General features: G+C 32.6%; 2 protein-coding genes across 3 annotated transcripts; one reads left to right on the forward strand and one right to left on the reverse strand.

Moving 5' to 3' along the window:
- The first annotated feature begins 7949 nt into the window (after window positions 1-7949).
- Window positions 7950-10410, forward strand: LOC133300568 (tubulin alpha-5 chain). 2 transcript variants are annotated; one of them, XM_061500133.1, is made up of 4 exons: window positions 7950-8145; window positions 8239-9162; window positions 9833-9953; window positions 10039-10410. In XM_061500133.1, the coding sequence occupies exons 1-4, from the start codon at window positions 8033-8035 to the stop codon at window positions 10069-10071; spliced, it is 1191 nt and encodes a 396-aa protein (XP_061356117.1). In that variant the 5' UTR covers window positions 7950-8032; the 3' UTR covers window positions 10072-10410. The 2 variants fall into 2 exon arrangements, with proteins under 2 accessions (XP_061356117.1, XP_061356116.1); XM_061500132.1 differs by having other exon boundaries at window positions 9833-10395.
- A 1200-nt stretch (window positions 10411-11610) lies between these two features.
- Window positions 11611-12378, reverse strand: LOC133300551 (ethylene-responsive transcription factor ERN3-like). Its single transcript, XM_061500111.1, has one exon. The coding sequence runs from the start codon at window positions 12306-12308 to the stop codon at window positions 11637-11639; it is 672 nt and encodes a 223-aa protein (XP_061356095.1). The 5' UTR covers window positions 12309-12378; the 3' UTR covers window positions 11611-11636.
- Window positions 12379-12640: the final 262 nt, after the last annotated feature.

Genomic DNA, 12640 nt, shown 5'->3' on the forward strand with positions numbered 1-12640 from the left:
ATAACTTATCTGCATTAACTACAGAAATATTTTTCCCATAAATGATGGGCAAACATTTTCTTATGTTGCAGCTTATGTATATCTTTTGCTATAAAGACATTTACATGGTGGGATCCATCACCATTAAAAATAAAGAAGAACTTAAAAAAAAAAATTAGTGTGGTAGCAGGAGATGATTTATCTACAGTGACATGAGAAAATCATCTTCCTTAAATGATGTAACTTTATTTTATTTTAAGAGAAACGATCGTATTTTGATGCATGTAAGAGACAATATTATGGATAAATGAGAATTAAAAAACCATAAAAATTGAATCGTTTCACTTAAAAAGACACAAAATTATATCATTTATAGTGAGTAATGCTTTTTCCATAAATATTATATCATATATGTATCTTATATACCTTTTCTTTCCTCATAATTGTTATAGGAGTTTTCCAGATTATTATATATAAACTTAGAACTTCTAATAGTAAATTAGTGTGGGTTGTTTACCAAAATAAAATAAAATTAGTGGGGTTAATATTTCATTTATGAAATATAATCAACTGCAATTAAAAAAAAAACAAGAAGAAGCCAGCATACAGTTCCGAATATAACAATTTAAAATATTTTTTTATAAATTTTATGAAGATTATAAATTTAAATTAGAAAAACAACTTTTTTATAATGGAGTAAAAACAAAGCTATCAGTATTTAGATGTCTCTAAATTTGTTTAGAAAATCTATAGATTAAATTTTTTCGTGGGCTTAGCTTCGGCAGATTAATTTTTGTTTATCTTTTATAATTTGAAGAATTAAAGCCTTAATATGAATAGACTAACTCTTTAGTTTGTTTGTCATGGACTCAAAACCAAGTTATTTAAATTCATTAATTCTCTTTTGTGTAAATTATTTTTTAAAAAGATTAAATTTGTTTGAACGGGTGATTTAGACCAATATAAAACAAATGGTACACATGGCTTGTATTACTGTCCTTCTTAATACAATCATGTTTTGCTGTTTTTCTCTGGTCTTATTCTAAAAATCGCACACCAACAGCGAAGGCCACGTTCTCGTTGTTGTCCTATTTTATTTTATTTTTAATATCATTGCTTGGTTTCATCTTAATTAGTGTCTCTGTAGGTTAGGATTAGTGGGATTAGTCGATTTCTTTTGAAATTTTCATTTTCATTTTTTTTATTTTATGGAAATGGATCCTTTCATGTGCAAAAAAAACATGATATGGTCATGTATTAGATCACAATCATACCAAGGTAAATCAACGGTTATGATTTCGTAACTATCTATTTTAACATTTTTTTTTCTCTCTTCCTTTTTTACCATTGATCCACCTTTGTATGGTTAGGATTTCACACATAACATGGTCATGTGAATTTTCACATAAGAGGATTCAGATCCACTTCTTTTTAACGTCGTTAGATCAAAATCTTAAGAGAAGAAAAAAAATGTGAACGTTAATTAAAATTCTAATATAATAATATTTGAGAGGAATAAATAGAGTAGGCTTAAAAAAGGTAGACATAATATTTTATCCCTTTATTTTTTTTAAAAAAGGTTATTTTCTTCATGGTATTTGGGTTTAGCTAGGTAGGATTTATTTAGGTCCAGTTTCATGTTTTATTTATTTAGTTTCGTGTTTATTTAGCTTTGCTCGTGGAATATTAGTCCAAATATTCTTTAGGAAATGATTTTCCTTGTTCTTTTTCAGTGTAGGCTCTTTTAGTTTTCCCTTTCTTAAAATAAAAAAAAAAAATTCAAAAAAATAAAAAAAAAATACGTTGAGTCCCTTTGGTTAAATAGAATTAGTTTTTTTTTCCCCTTTTTGATCTAGATTTTTAGGTTGGACTTGAAAGTAAATGATTTGACAACATGAAAATGAAAAATATAATAAACAAATATATTTTGAGTTTCTTCCTTGACTTAATTAGAGTTGGTTTTGTTTGTTTGATTATACGGTTCTTATTGTTGGTGTCTTTTATTATTGTTCAATTATTTTATCTTGGTACCATTGCTTGTTCAAAAAACTTTAATTATTCGTTTGCTTGTTTTTGCTTTAAAGGGGGTAAATATAGATTTTAAAGTCAATTATTTATTACACAATTAGCTTTAGAGAAGCTCTACGGAATCTCTTTTGGGATGAATGTATCAAGAGTATAATAAGATTAGTCTCTTGTTTTTTTATGTTTAACTCAATATTTTAAATAAAAATATTTTTTAAAAAGCATATTAGTTAGAACTCTCATAAATTTTTTAAATAAATTTTGTTATCCTCCCTCTGTAACCCCGTACAGGCATGTTCTAACATGGAGTTGAATGGCCAAGCTGAAAAAAGTTATTTTATTTTTTAAATAAAAGGACACATGTAACGCTATAAGGATGGATTTTATTTTTAGTATACGTACAATGTTTCGAAATATAGAGAATAGCCTTGGCTTCATAGCTTTTAATCAAATTAATTTTGATAAGAAATAATATTCGGGCTTAATTTGTTGTTAGATTGGTGTTGAAGTAGAAGAATTGAGGAGACGTTTGGTAGAGGAGAAATTTTTATTTATCTGGGAAACAATTATAACTGGGGAATATATATGTTCTGGAATATTATTAAAAGGTGTTTGGTATGATAAAAATTTCCCTGGATTTTATGGTTAATTTGACTGAATGTGTGTTTGGTTAGTTATGAAATATTAATGGGAAAGTGTGAGTATTTTACGAAAATAACCTCAGATTTATGTTTTATTTGAAATATTATATTGTGGTTTTGAAAACGAAAAGGGTTTGCTGTGAGATACCAAAGGAAAAGGCTGGTCGACATCTCTGCTTTGGCATCGAATGTGTGGTTTCCCTGAGGAAGCGTTTGAGAGAGTCATTGGCCCCTCTTCGTCGTCGGACAAGCGAAGCGGCTAAAGCAACTCAAATACAAGGCAAACCCAAAATAAGGGTTATTTTAGTCAATAGTTTCGCGCCTCAAATGCTATTTGCCCGGGACTGAAACACTTCCACGTTTTCTATGGACTTTAACAATTGGATTTGGCACTGTACATAACACACAATACAAATTCACGGCATTTCTTTGTACTCTGGAAACCTTCGCTTTTTTGCTTACCAAACGCGGGTTTAATTTATGTCAAAGCTAGCTTGCCCGGGCATCTCAAAATAAGTCGGCTGTCAAACAGCCCCTGAAGATATTTTGGAAGGTTGAATGGGTGATGTACAAAACTGGAAACAAAACAGGTACTGCTGTGTTGTTTTTTTTTTAGTTTGTTTGTTTGTCAAATCATAATTGTAAGTAGCAGTGATGGGGGTAGTGGGTACCGCACATGGCCGCCCAGCCCCACCAATTGCAATCCATTACCCTTAATCATACAAGGACAAATTCGTAACATCAAATCTTATTTTCTTGCTCTATCTATAATTCCCCCTATTTTAATTAATTCCAATTTTATGCTGTGTTTTAAAACCCCGCTGCGTCTTCCGGGTCGATCCGGGTCAACCTCGACACCCCATTTCTGAGGGTTGGGACCGGATACTATATGCATATTGATCCCTCTGATCCCTAAAACTTGGCAGGTTTCAGTGATTTCCGAGTCAGAGGGGTCAAAGGAGTCACTGCATATTTTTATTTAAAGAAAATTCAATGAAACAAAGTCGTTTTATTAAAAAATAAAATAAAAATACTTGCAAACCTATATCTAATAATTTTTTTCTCTCCCAACGACTTAGACTTGTGGTATCTTGATACTTTAGTATCATTAGAATATGAGTTTTGTACTTTGCTATCTTAATACTTTAATTAGGTTGTCTAATATTGACTTCTGGTTATAATTAGTGAATTATATTAAGTATATTTTGAATATTTGACGATCGTTGATTTATTTTTTAATATTTTCATATAAAATATATATATATTTCTACTTTTTTTAATATATAAAATCAGGTCAGCGTAATGACCCTGTGACCCACCGATTAAACCCATGATCTCGTGATCCCTGACCTCGGTGGGGTTGATTGCCGTGCCGGATTTTTAAACACTAATTTTAGGATTATAAAATTCTTTTATTGTCTATTTTATTATTTAGGAGATTCAAATTCAAAAAAAAATTCCCGTTAACGAGCAGTTGTTATAACAATAGGAACGTGCATAACACTGTTCCCAAAAATATCTATTTATTGAATATATATATATATATATATATATATATATATATATATATATATATAGAGGAAGGTTATACTTTCAACTTTTTTTTACAACTTCTTACAACCATATATTATAACTGTTGATTTCTACCAATCAACGGTTGTCATTTATTATGAATTAATAATTAATTAATGAGTTTAATTTGCGAAAATCATAACCGTTGATTGGCGGAAATCAACGGTTATGATATATGGTTGTAAGAGGTTGTAAAAAAAAAAAGGTTGTAACTATAACCTCTCCCATATATATATATATATATATATATATATATATATATATATATATATATATATATATATATATAATTTGTATTTTTTTTGGCTATAATTTGTATTTTAAAGTATGATCATTTTAGTTAAAATTAATAATTTTTATTTAAAATTTAAATTAGAAAACCACTTACTTTCTTCCCATGTTTTTTATTTTATATTTATTTCTTTCTCTCAAAAGAACATAATTTTATATCATTTAAGAACGTGTTTTTAATACCATCGGTATACCGAGTTTGGTACACCCATTTATTTAAAAAGGAAAAATTTTACCCCACTCTTTTTAAAAAAAATCTATCACATTGCCAAAATTTCAAGATTTGAAAAATGGATGTACCGAGTTTGGTACCCGGTAACATTAAAAATTTATCTGTTCTTTAAAAGAATAAACATCATTATATATATATATATGTATGTATGTATGGAGAATGATCATTTACCATATGTTAATCCGACATTTATAATTTATTAGGTTAAAATTATTAAATAATTAGTAATTTTCAATAAATTATAACCATTAATTGAGGAAATCAATAGTTAGGATTTGATGTCAGACATATAAAGTTGACACCGATGTCAAATGATCCTATTCTTATATATATATATATATATATATATATATATATATATATATATATAAGGTAGGATCATCTTACACCGGTGTAAGAATAATAAGTCTTAGTATCTTACACCAGATCTTAACTATTGATTTACATTAATCTAATTGTTAACATTTATTCGGCCTCACTCATTAATTACTTATTAATTCTCAATAAATTTCAACGGTTAGATGTATGAAAATCAACGGTTAAGATTTGGTGTAAGACTTGTTATTGATACTATCCATATATATATATATATATATATATATCAGGAAAATATTTCTGCAGTTAATGCAGATAAGTTATCTGCATTTACTTTCAAAATGACGTCATTTTGGGATTGAAAGATTAGAAAACTAATTATAAGGACTATAATAACCCTGAAATAAATTAAAATTACAAAAACACCATGATTTCCGTCACAAAACTACGTCGTATTGGGTTTAAAGCAAATAACTTATCTGCAGTAACTACAGAAAAAGCGAACCTTATATATATATATATGTGGGATAAGTTATTTTACCTATCATTTTATCTGTTTATCTTTGCCTACCACCTTTCAATAACATTAAATCAGAATCTTAATAGGAGAGAGAAATGCAAAATGTAGTTAAGATTATGATCTAACGGTGTTGACGCGAGGTAGGCAAAGGTAGGCAGAAAAATGGTAGGTGGAATAACCTATCCATATATATATATATATATATATATATATATATATATATGTATATATATATAGGGAAAAATATTTCTCCGACAACTTGAGATAAATTTATCTCCGATCATCCTAAAACTACGTCGTTTTGTTTGTTTATTTCCTTATATTAATTGATTCACCTTTGAATGATTATGATTCTCTTTTTCTCTCTCTTCCTTAATCACCATTTATCCATCTTTGTATGGTTATGATTTAGTAGCCGGAGATAAAATTATCTCGAATATATATATATATATATATATATATATATATATATATATATATATATAGGGTCATGATTATTTTACATCAGTTAAGTTACACTCTGAATCTTGTATGTTGATCCTACTTATATGTAAGGGCTTAAAATTTTTAGTAATATGAGGCATTAGATACAGGTGGATCAATGATCAAGATTGAGTGTAAGACTTATAACTCTTACAACAGTGTAAAAATATCATGCCCTATATATATGGCTTATCGTTTCTCAAGCTGTTTGAGATAATCTTATCTCCGGCTACTAAATCATAACCGTACAAAGATGGATCAATGCGATAAAGGAAGAGAGAAAAAAAGGGAATCACAACCATTCAAAGGTGAATCAATTAATATAAGGAAATAAATAAATAAAACGACGTAGTTTTGGGGTAGCTGGAGATAAACTTATCTTAAGTTGTTTGAGAAATATTTTTTCCATATAGAGCTTATCGTTTCTCAAGCTGCTTGAGACAATGTTATCTCCGGCTACTAAATCATAATCGTATCAATGGTAATAAAGGAAGAGAGAGAAAAATGGAATCATAACCATTCAAAGGTGAATCAATTAATATCATAAAATAAATAAACAAAACGACGTAGTTTTGGGGTGGTCGGAGATAAACTTATCTCAAGCAGCTTGAGAAATATTTTTACCTATATATATATATATATATATATATATATATATATATATATATGGCTTATCATTTCTCAAGCTGCTTGAGACAATGTTATCTCCGGCTACTAAATCATAACCGTACAAAAATGGATCAATGGTGATAAAAGGAGAGAGAGAAAAAAGGAATCATAATCATTCAAAGCTGAATCAATTAATATAAGGAAATAAATAAACAAAATGACGTAGTTTTGGAGTGGCAGGAGATAAAGTTATCTCAAGCAGTTTGAGAAATATTTTTCCCATATATATATATATATGGGACAAATGCTTTGACACAGTATCAAACTAAAAAGTTTGATACTAAATCTTAACCATTGGTTTCTATTAATCTAACGGTTATATTTTTTGGATCGCACTTATTAATTCTCAATAAATTATAATCGTTAATGGTTAAGATTTTGTTGTCAAATGATCATATCCCAAATCTTAACATCAACTTATCATTTGACACGATATCAAACTAAGAAGTTTGACACTAAATCTTAATAGTTGATTTTCATTAATCTAACAGTTATAATTTACTGGGTCGCACTTATTAATTCTCAAAAAAATTATAACCGTTAATGGTTCAGTTTTTGTTGTCAAATGATCATATCCCAAATCTTAACATCGGTGTCAAATTAAAGAGTTTGACCCCAAATTTTAACTATTAATTTCCATTAATCTAATTGTTATAATTTATTAGGTCATACTTACTAATTCTCAATAAACTATAACTATCAAATTATCTATCTATATATCAAAGAATTTATTATCATGTCAGATTTTTTTCCTATATCAACTCTTCTCAAACTTATCTTAAATTTATTAAAAATTTAATATATGAACACAATAATTTGAATATAGAAAAAATGTGTGTTATTTTAGAAGAGGTAAAATTATATGATTTTGAGTGAGAGAAAAAGATAGATCGTGGACAAAAAATGAAATAAAAGTGTGGATCTTATCTCTTTAAATTTAATAGTGAAATGACATAAATTATGTAATTTAAAATGATAAATATTTTTTCATTTCAATATTAATGTATAAATAATAATATTAAAATAAAAAAGGGCATGATGGTATGCGTGAGATGCGAGTGGCATATGGTGGGGTCAGAAGGGTGGATGATAGAGAAAGCTAGGCTGGCGGCAAGTGGGTAGAGGCGGATTCTAAACACTTTATCAAATACCCTTTAATGAACTAAACTCTCTTTTAACACTCACTCACTACACACTCTCCCTCTCTTTCTATACCCTACAATACACCCTAGACGGTTCCCATTCCCATTTCCCTTTCGAATTTCAGTTTCAAATCGAATTGGATCGAGAAAGCAAGAAAGAAAGATGAGAGAGATAATAAGCATACACATAGGTCAGGCTGGGATTCAAGTTGGCAATTCCTGCTGGGAACTTTACTGCCTCGAACATGGCATTCAGCCCGATGGCATGATGCCTAGGTATTCCTTTCTTTTCATCATTACTCTCTTTTTCTTCTCAATAATTTGATTTCAATGTTTACCGATTTCATTTGGATCTGTTACCGATTCCAGTGACACCACAGTTGGAGTGGCGCACGATGCATTCAACACGTTCTTCAGCGAAACTGGCTCAGGAAAGCACGTGCCACGTGCGGTGTTCGTGGATCTGGAGCCAACCGTCATCGATGAAGTCAGGGCCGGCACTTACCGTCAGCTCTTCCACCCTGAACAGCTCATCTCCGGCAAGGAAGACGCCGCCAACAACTTCGCCAGAGGACATTACACCGTCGGCAAGGAGATCGTAGATCTGTGCTTAGATCGTGTCAGAAAGTTAGCCGATAACTGCACAGGCTTGCAAGGGTTTCTTGTCTTCAGCGCCGTCGGTGGCGGCACTGGCTCTGGTCTCGGCTCACTCTTGTTGGAACGCTTATCCGTCGATTACGGCAAGAAATCGAAGCTCGGTTTCACCATTTACCCTTCGCCACAGGTTTCGACGGCGGTTGTTGAGCCATATAACAGTGTTCTCTCCACTCATTCGCTCCTTGAGCACACCGATGTGGCTGTGCTCTTGGACAATGAAGCGATCTATGATATTTGTAGGAGGTCGCTTGATATTGAGAGGCCCACTTATACCAATTTGAATAGGTTGATTTCTCAGATCATTTCATCTTTGACAACCTCGTTGAGGTTTGATGGTGCTATTAATGTTGATATTACTGAGTTCCAGACTAATCTTGTGCCTTATCCTCGAATTCATTTCATGCTTTCCTCTTATGCACCTGTTATCTCTGCTGCCAAGGCATACCATGAACAACTCTCAGTGCCTGAGATTACTAATGCTGTGTTTGAGCCTGCTAGCATGATGGCAAAGTGTGATCCTAGGCATGGCAAATACATGGCTTGCTGCTTGATGTACCGTGGTGATGTTGTTCCTAAGGATGTCAATGCTGCCGTTGCCACCATCAAAACTAAAAGGACTGTTCAGTTTGTTGACTGGTAACCATTCCTTTCTCTCAATTTATGTCGCAGTATTGTATGCTTGTTTGTTTGTAACAATTGCTCTCTGATCATGATATTTACTGTTAGTAACTTAATGAACTTATGTCTTAGCACATTGGTTGGTATTGTCACCCACCACTGGTTCACATGTATGAATCATGTAATCAGTCTATTATAGACTAGCACAATGGGTCTGACCTTTTCCCCCTGGACCCTGTTCATAGCTGCAGTTGTATAGTACCACTTTGCAAATGCTAGTTAAGACTGCCTACTATAGACTCACACAATGATTCTGACCCTTCTCTAGACCCTACACATAGCAGGAGCTCTATAGCACATGGTTTCCCTTTTTTTGTAATTAGTGAGCATTTGTGAAATTGCTGCTTAATGTTGTAATTTAGCGCACTTAGCCACCCATCTAGTGAGCATATAGAAAAATCTTGTGTACTCTTTCTCGAATTAAAAGTAAAAACCCAATGTGGCAAAAATTTGAATGTGTGGCTTCAGGTTAATTTTATAGCTTGTGATAAAATCTAGATCATTGAGTTGAGTTCATTACTTTGGCATTAGTATTTCTCATTGTGAATGCACACTGCACCATGTGAATGTCTGGTTTATGTTGGCATGTGAGATGATAATTTCTATGATGTTGTCCTTGTTATGATAGGTGCCCAACTGGGTTCAAATGTGGTATCAATTATCAGCCTCCTACAGTTGTACCTGGTGGTGACCTTGCTAAGGTCCAACGGGCTGTTTGCATGATCAGTAACAACACTGCAGTTGCTGAGGTGTTTTCTCGCATTGACCACAAATTTGATCTCATGTATGCCAAGAGGGCCTTTGTCCACTGGTATGTCGGTGAAGGCATGGAAGAAGGGGAGTTCTCAGAAGCCCGTGAAGATCTAGCTGCTCTTGAGAAAGATTATGAGGAAGTTGGTGCTGAGGGAGCAGAAGATGAAGAGGAAGGAGAAGATTATTGATTTTATAATATAATGCAAGGCGTTTTCCTTATAATTGTTTCAACTAAAGTGGGTATATGCTTTGTTACATTGCCCCGCACCCGTATTGTTCTTTACTTTCCTGTGTGATATAGTTCCATCATTCAAACTGTGAAATGTTAGACATTGTGTTTCTACATGTTCATTTAGGATGTTGTTTGCGGCATCAGTTTGTGTTCAGAATTGTCCCATCTCAAAGTTTGATTTTCTTTTATTCACGCTTGCTGCTACTACTAGATTTTCATTTTGATCATCTCAATATGAACAATGCAAAACGTGTAACCCATATATTTTTTATACAACACATCGTTATGGGATCAAGGTGTGGCTAAAATGTAAATTTTATGCGCTTAAATCTTTTGTGATTGTTGTTCAAGATTCGTTTTAGCGTTGATTCAAAAATTAAAGGTATGGGTATGGATGTACCTTAAAAAAAAGTAAATGTATGGAATCGAGGGAACCAATAATATTTAAATTAAACCTTCAGAGCGAAATTGTCACTTTTTTAGCGAAGCCTGAGTCGGAAAGTGCAAAGCATGGTTGCGTTTACCTTCGGCCTCAATATGGAAATGCGTTACAAAATAAAGCTTTGATATTCATGGTTTCTGTAATATCTGATATGGGCTATTTGAACAGAATTGGTAAAAGCCATCTAAACGTAGTACGAGTGATTTAATGGTGAAACATTGGTGAGACACTGTTAAAACACTGTTGAGAGCAGAAGAGCCTTGGTCAAAACTTGAGTTAGCCTTTCAATATATGTGTGAATGAGGGGCCAATAGGATGAGCATTCGATCAGGGACTAAAAGTTGAGAATTGGTGTTATAACTGGTCAAGTTCAGGTACACCCAATACTCCATCCCACGGTATCAAAATTCAAGGGGGATTCACTGCCATGGATCTGTTTTTTAAGTCAATAACCATTTTGAATGGTTATTTGAACCTTCAACATTTTTTCTTTTTGTCGTAAACAGCTTCCTGTGATAAAATTTTCCAAGAATTTTTGAGTCGTAGGATGATGCCCAGTGCTTATCAGCAAGTCATTGTTCTTATCCCCAATGTCTTAAGAACAGCATCAGTTATTGAACTGGTAATAAATCCCTCAAGGACAGTCATATTTGAACGTTATTATTATTTTTTATTTTATTTTTCAATACTTGTATCATACATGATTGATCACAAAATATGATGGATCTTGCACAAGTGAGCCATGGAAATGGACCAATCTGTGTGTGCAGAATAATTATGTATAAGGTGACATATAACACAAAAAGTGAGGTACTGAGTCACATATTAATGTCTGTGTTCATCTAACTATTCAACCATAAGGAGTGGGACAATGACATAGAAACAAGGTAATGTTATACAAACTAAAGAGTATACCGAGTACAACCAAGTATTTCCAATTAATTACAAAGCATGATTTCTCAGAACTCTCATCATGTGTATTAAGAAGGGATAGCAAGATAGACATCAAGTGAAGCAGAAAAAATTGGAGAGAGGATAATTGACATCATATTCATACTTATATGTATCCTCCACATAGCATTCATTCAAACCATCTTTTGGTATTGGTAACTCGCTAATCCTTTGATGGGCTAATGGCCAAGAATAATCAAACTGTGATGTATTTGGTGCAATACCAATCGAGCAGTTTATCATATTCATATCTATCCCATATGGATTATCAGAGACTTGGTTCTGAACCCAAAACAAAGAATCAACTTCATTGCTACATGCAGAGTTGTCTTTGGTGACCATGATGCTGTTAATGGCACTACCATTTGAACTAGGTGCAGTAGAAGAACCTTGGACAGTGGACTGGTTTTGAATTTGAATTTGATTTGAGATGCCTTTACGATCAAGGAGGTTTCTGAGTTTGAGAGAGATAGGAGAATTAGCAGCAATTGCATGAGTAGAGAAGTTGGTGCGAGTGTTTGAACCTCGAAGGAGGAAAGCAGCCTCATCATAAGCTTTAGCAGCTTCCTCAGCAGTTTGATAGGTTCCAAGCCACATTCTAATCTTCTTTGATGTGTCTTTGATCTCTGCAGCCCATTTCCCAGAAGCTCTTTGTCTCACCCCAACAAACTTGGACTTGCTCTTTATCTTCAGTTTCTCTCTGAATCTCTCCTCCTCCTTATCCATTGATTGATACAAATGCAATCAAGTTAGCCAAAACACAAACATAAATATATGTGTATGTATGTATGTATGTGTGTATGTGTGTGTGTGTGGTACTGTGGGTGGGGTGGAGCATAAAAGAAATATCAAAGGTTAAACTTCAGTTGGTTTAGAGTAGTGGAGAGCTCGTTTTCAGTTATTTTGTCACCTTTATCTAAAGTCTGAAGTCTTAGCTCCAATATCTAAACTAATGTGGGGTTAGTATTTGGCTTGTAGCAGTAATGGTTGTCCATGTCCTCACATCATGCCTTAATTCTCATCGCCGTGGCTTGGCATGGTCAACAAAGCCTGAATCG

This window comes from Gastrolobium bilobum, unplaced genomic scaffold (genome assembly GCF_033153095.1).
Source record: "Gastrolobium bilobum isolate Gb01-03AN ecotype WA unplaced genomic scaffold, APGP_CSIRO_Gbil_v1 utg22006, whole genome shotgun sequence".
NCBI lineage: Eukaryota > Viridiplantae > Streptophyta > Magnoliopsida > Fabales > Fabaceae > Gastrolobium > Gastrolobium bilobum.

What these genes read in the sequence shown, in the direction of transcription:
- LOC133300568 (XM_061500132.1), top strand. Translation starts at nt 8,033, where the DNA reads ATGAGAGAGATAATAAGCATACACATAGGTCAGGCTGGGATTCAAGTT. An exon ending in CCCGATGGCATGATGCCTAG is followed by an intron (nt 8,146 to 8,238) that starts GTATTCCTTTCT and finishes TACCGATTCCAG; the next exon opens with TGACACCACAGTTGGAGTGG. An exon ending in ACTGTTCAGTTTGTTGACTG is followed by an intron (nt 9,163 to 9,832) that starts GTAACCATTCCT and finishes TTGTTATGATAG; the next exon opens with GTGCCCAACTGGGTTCAAAT.
- LOC133300551 (XM_061500111.1), bottom strand. Translation starts at nt 12,308, where the DNA reads ATGGATAAGGAGGAGGAGAGATTCAGAGAGAAACTGAAGATAAAGAGC.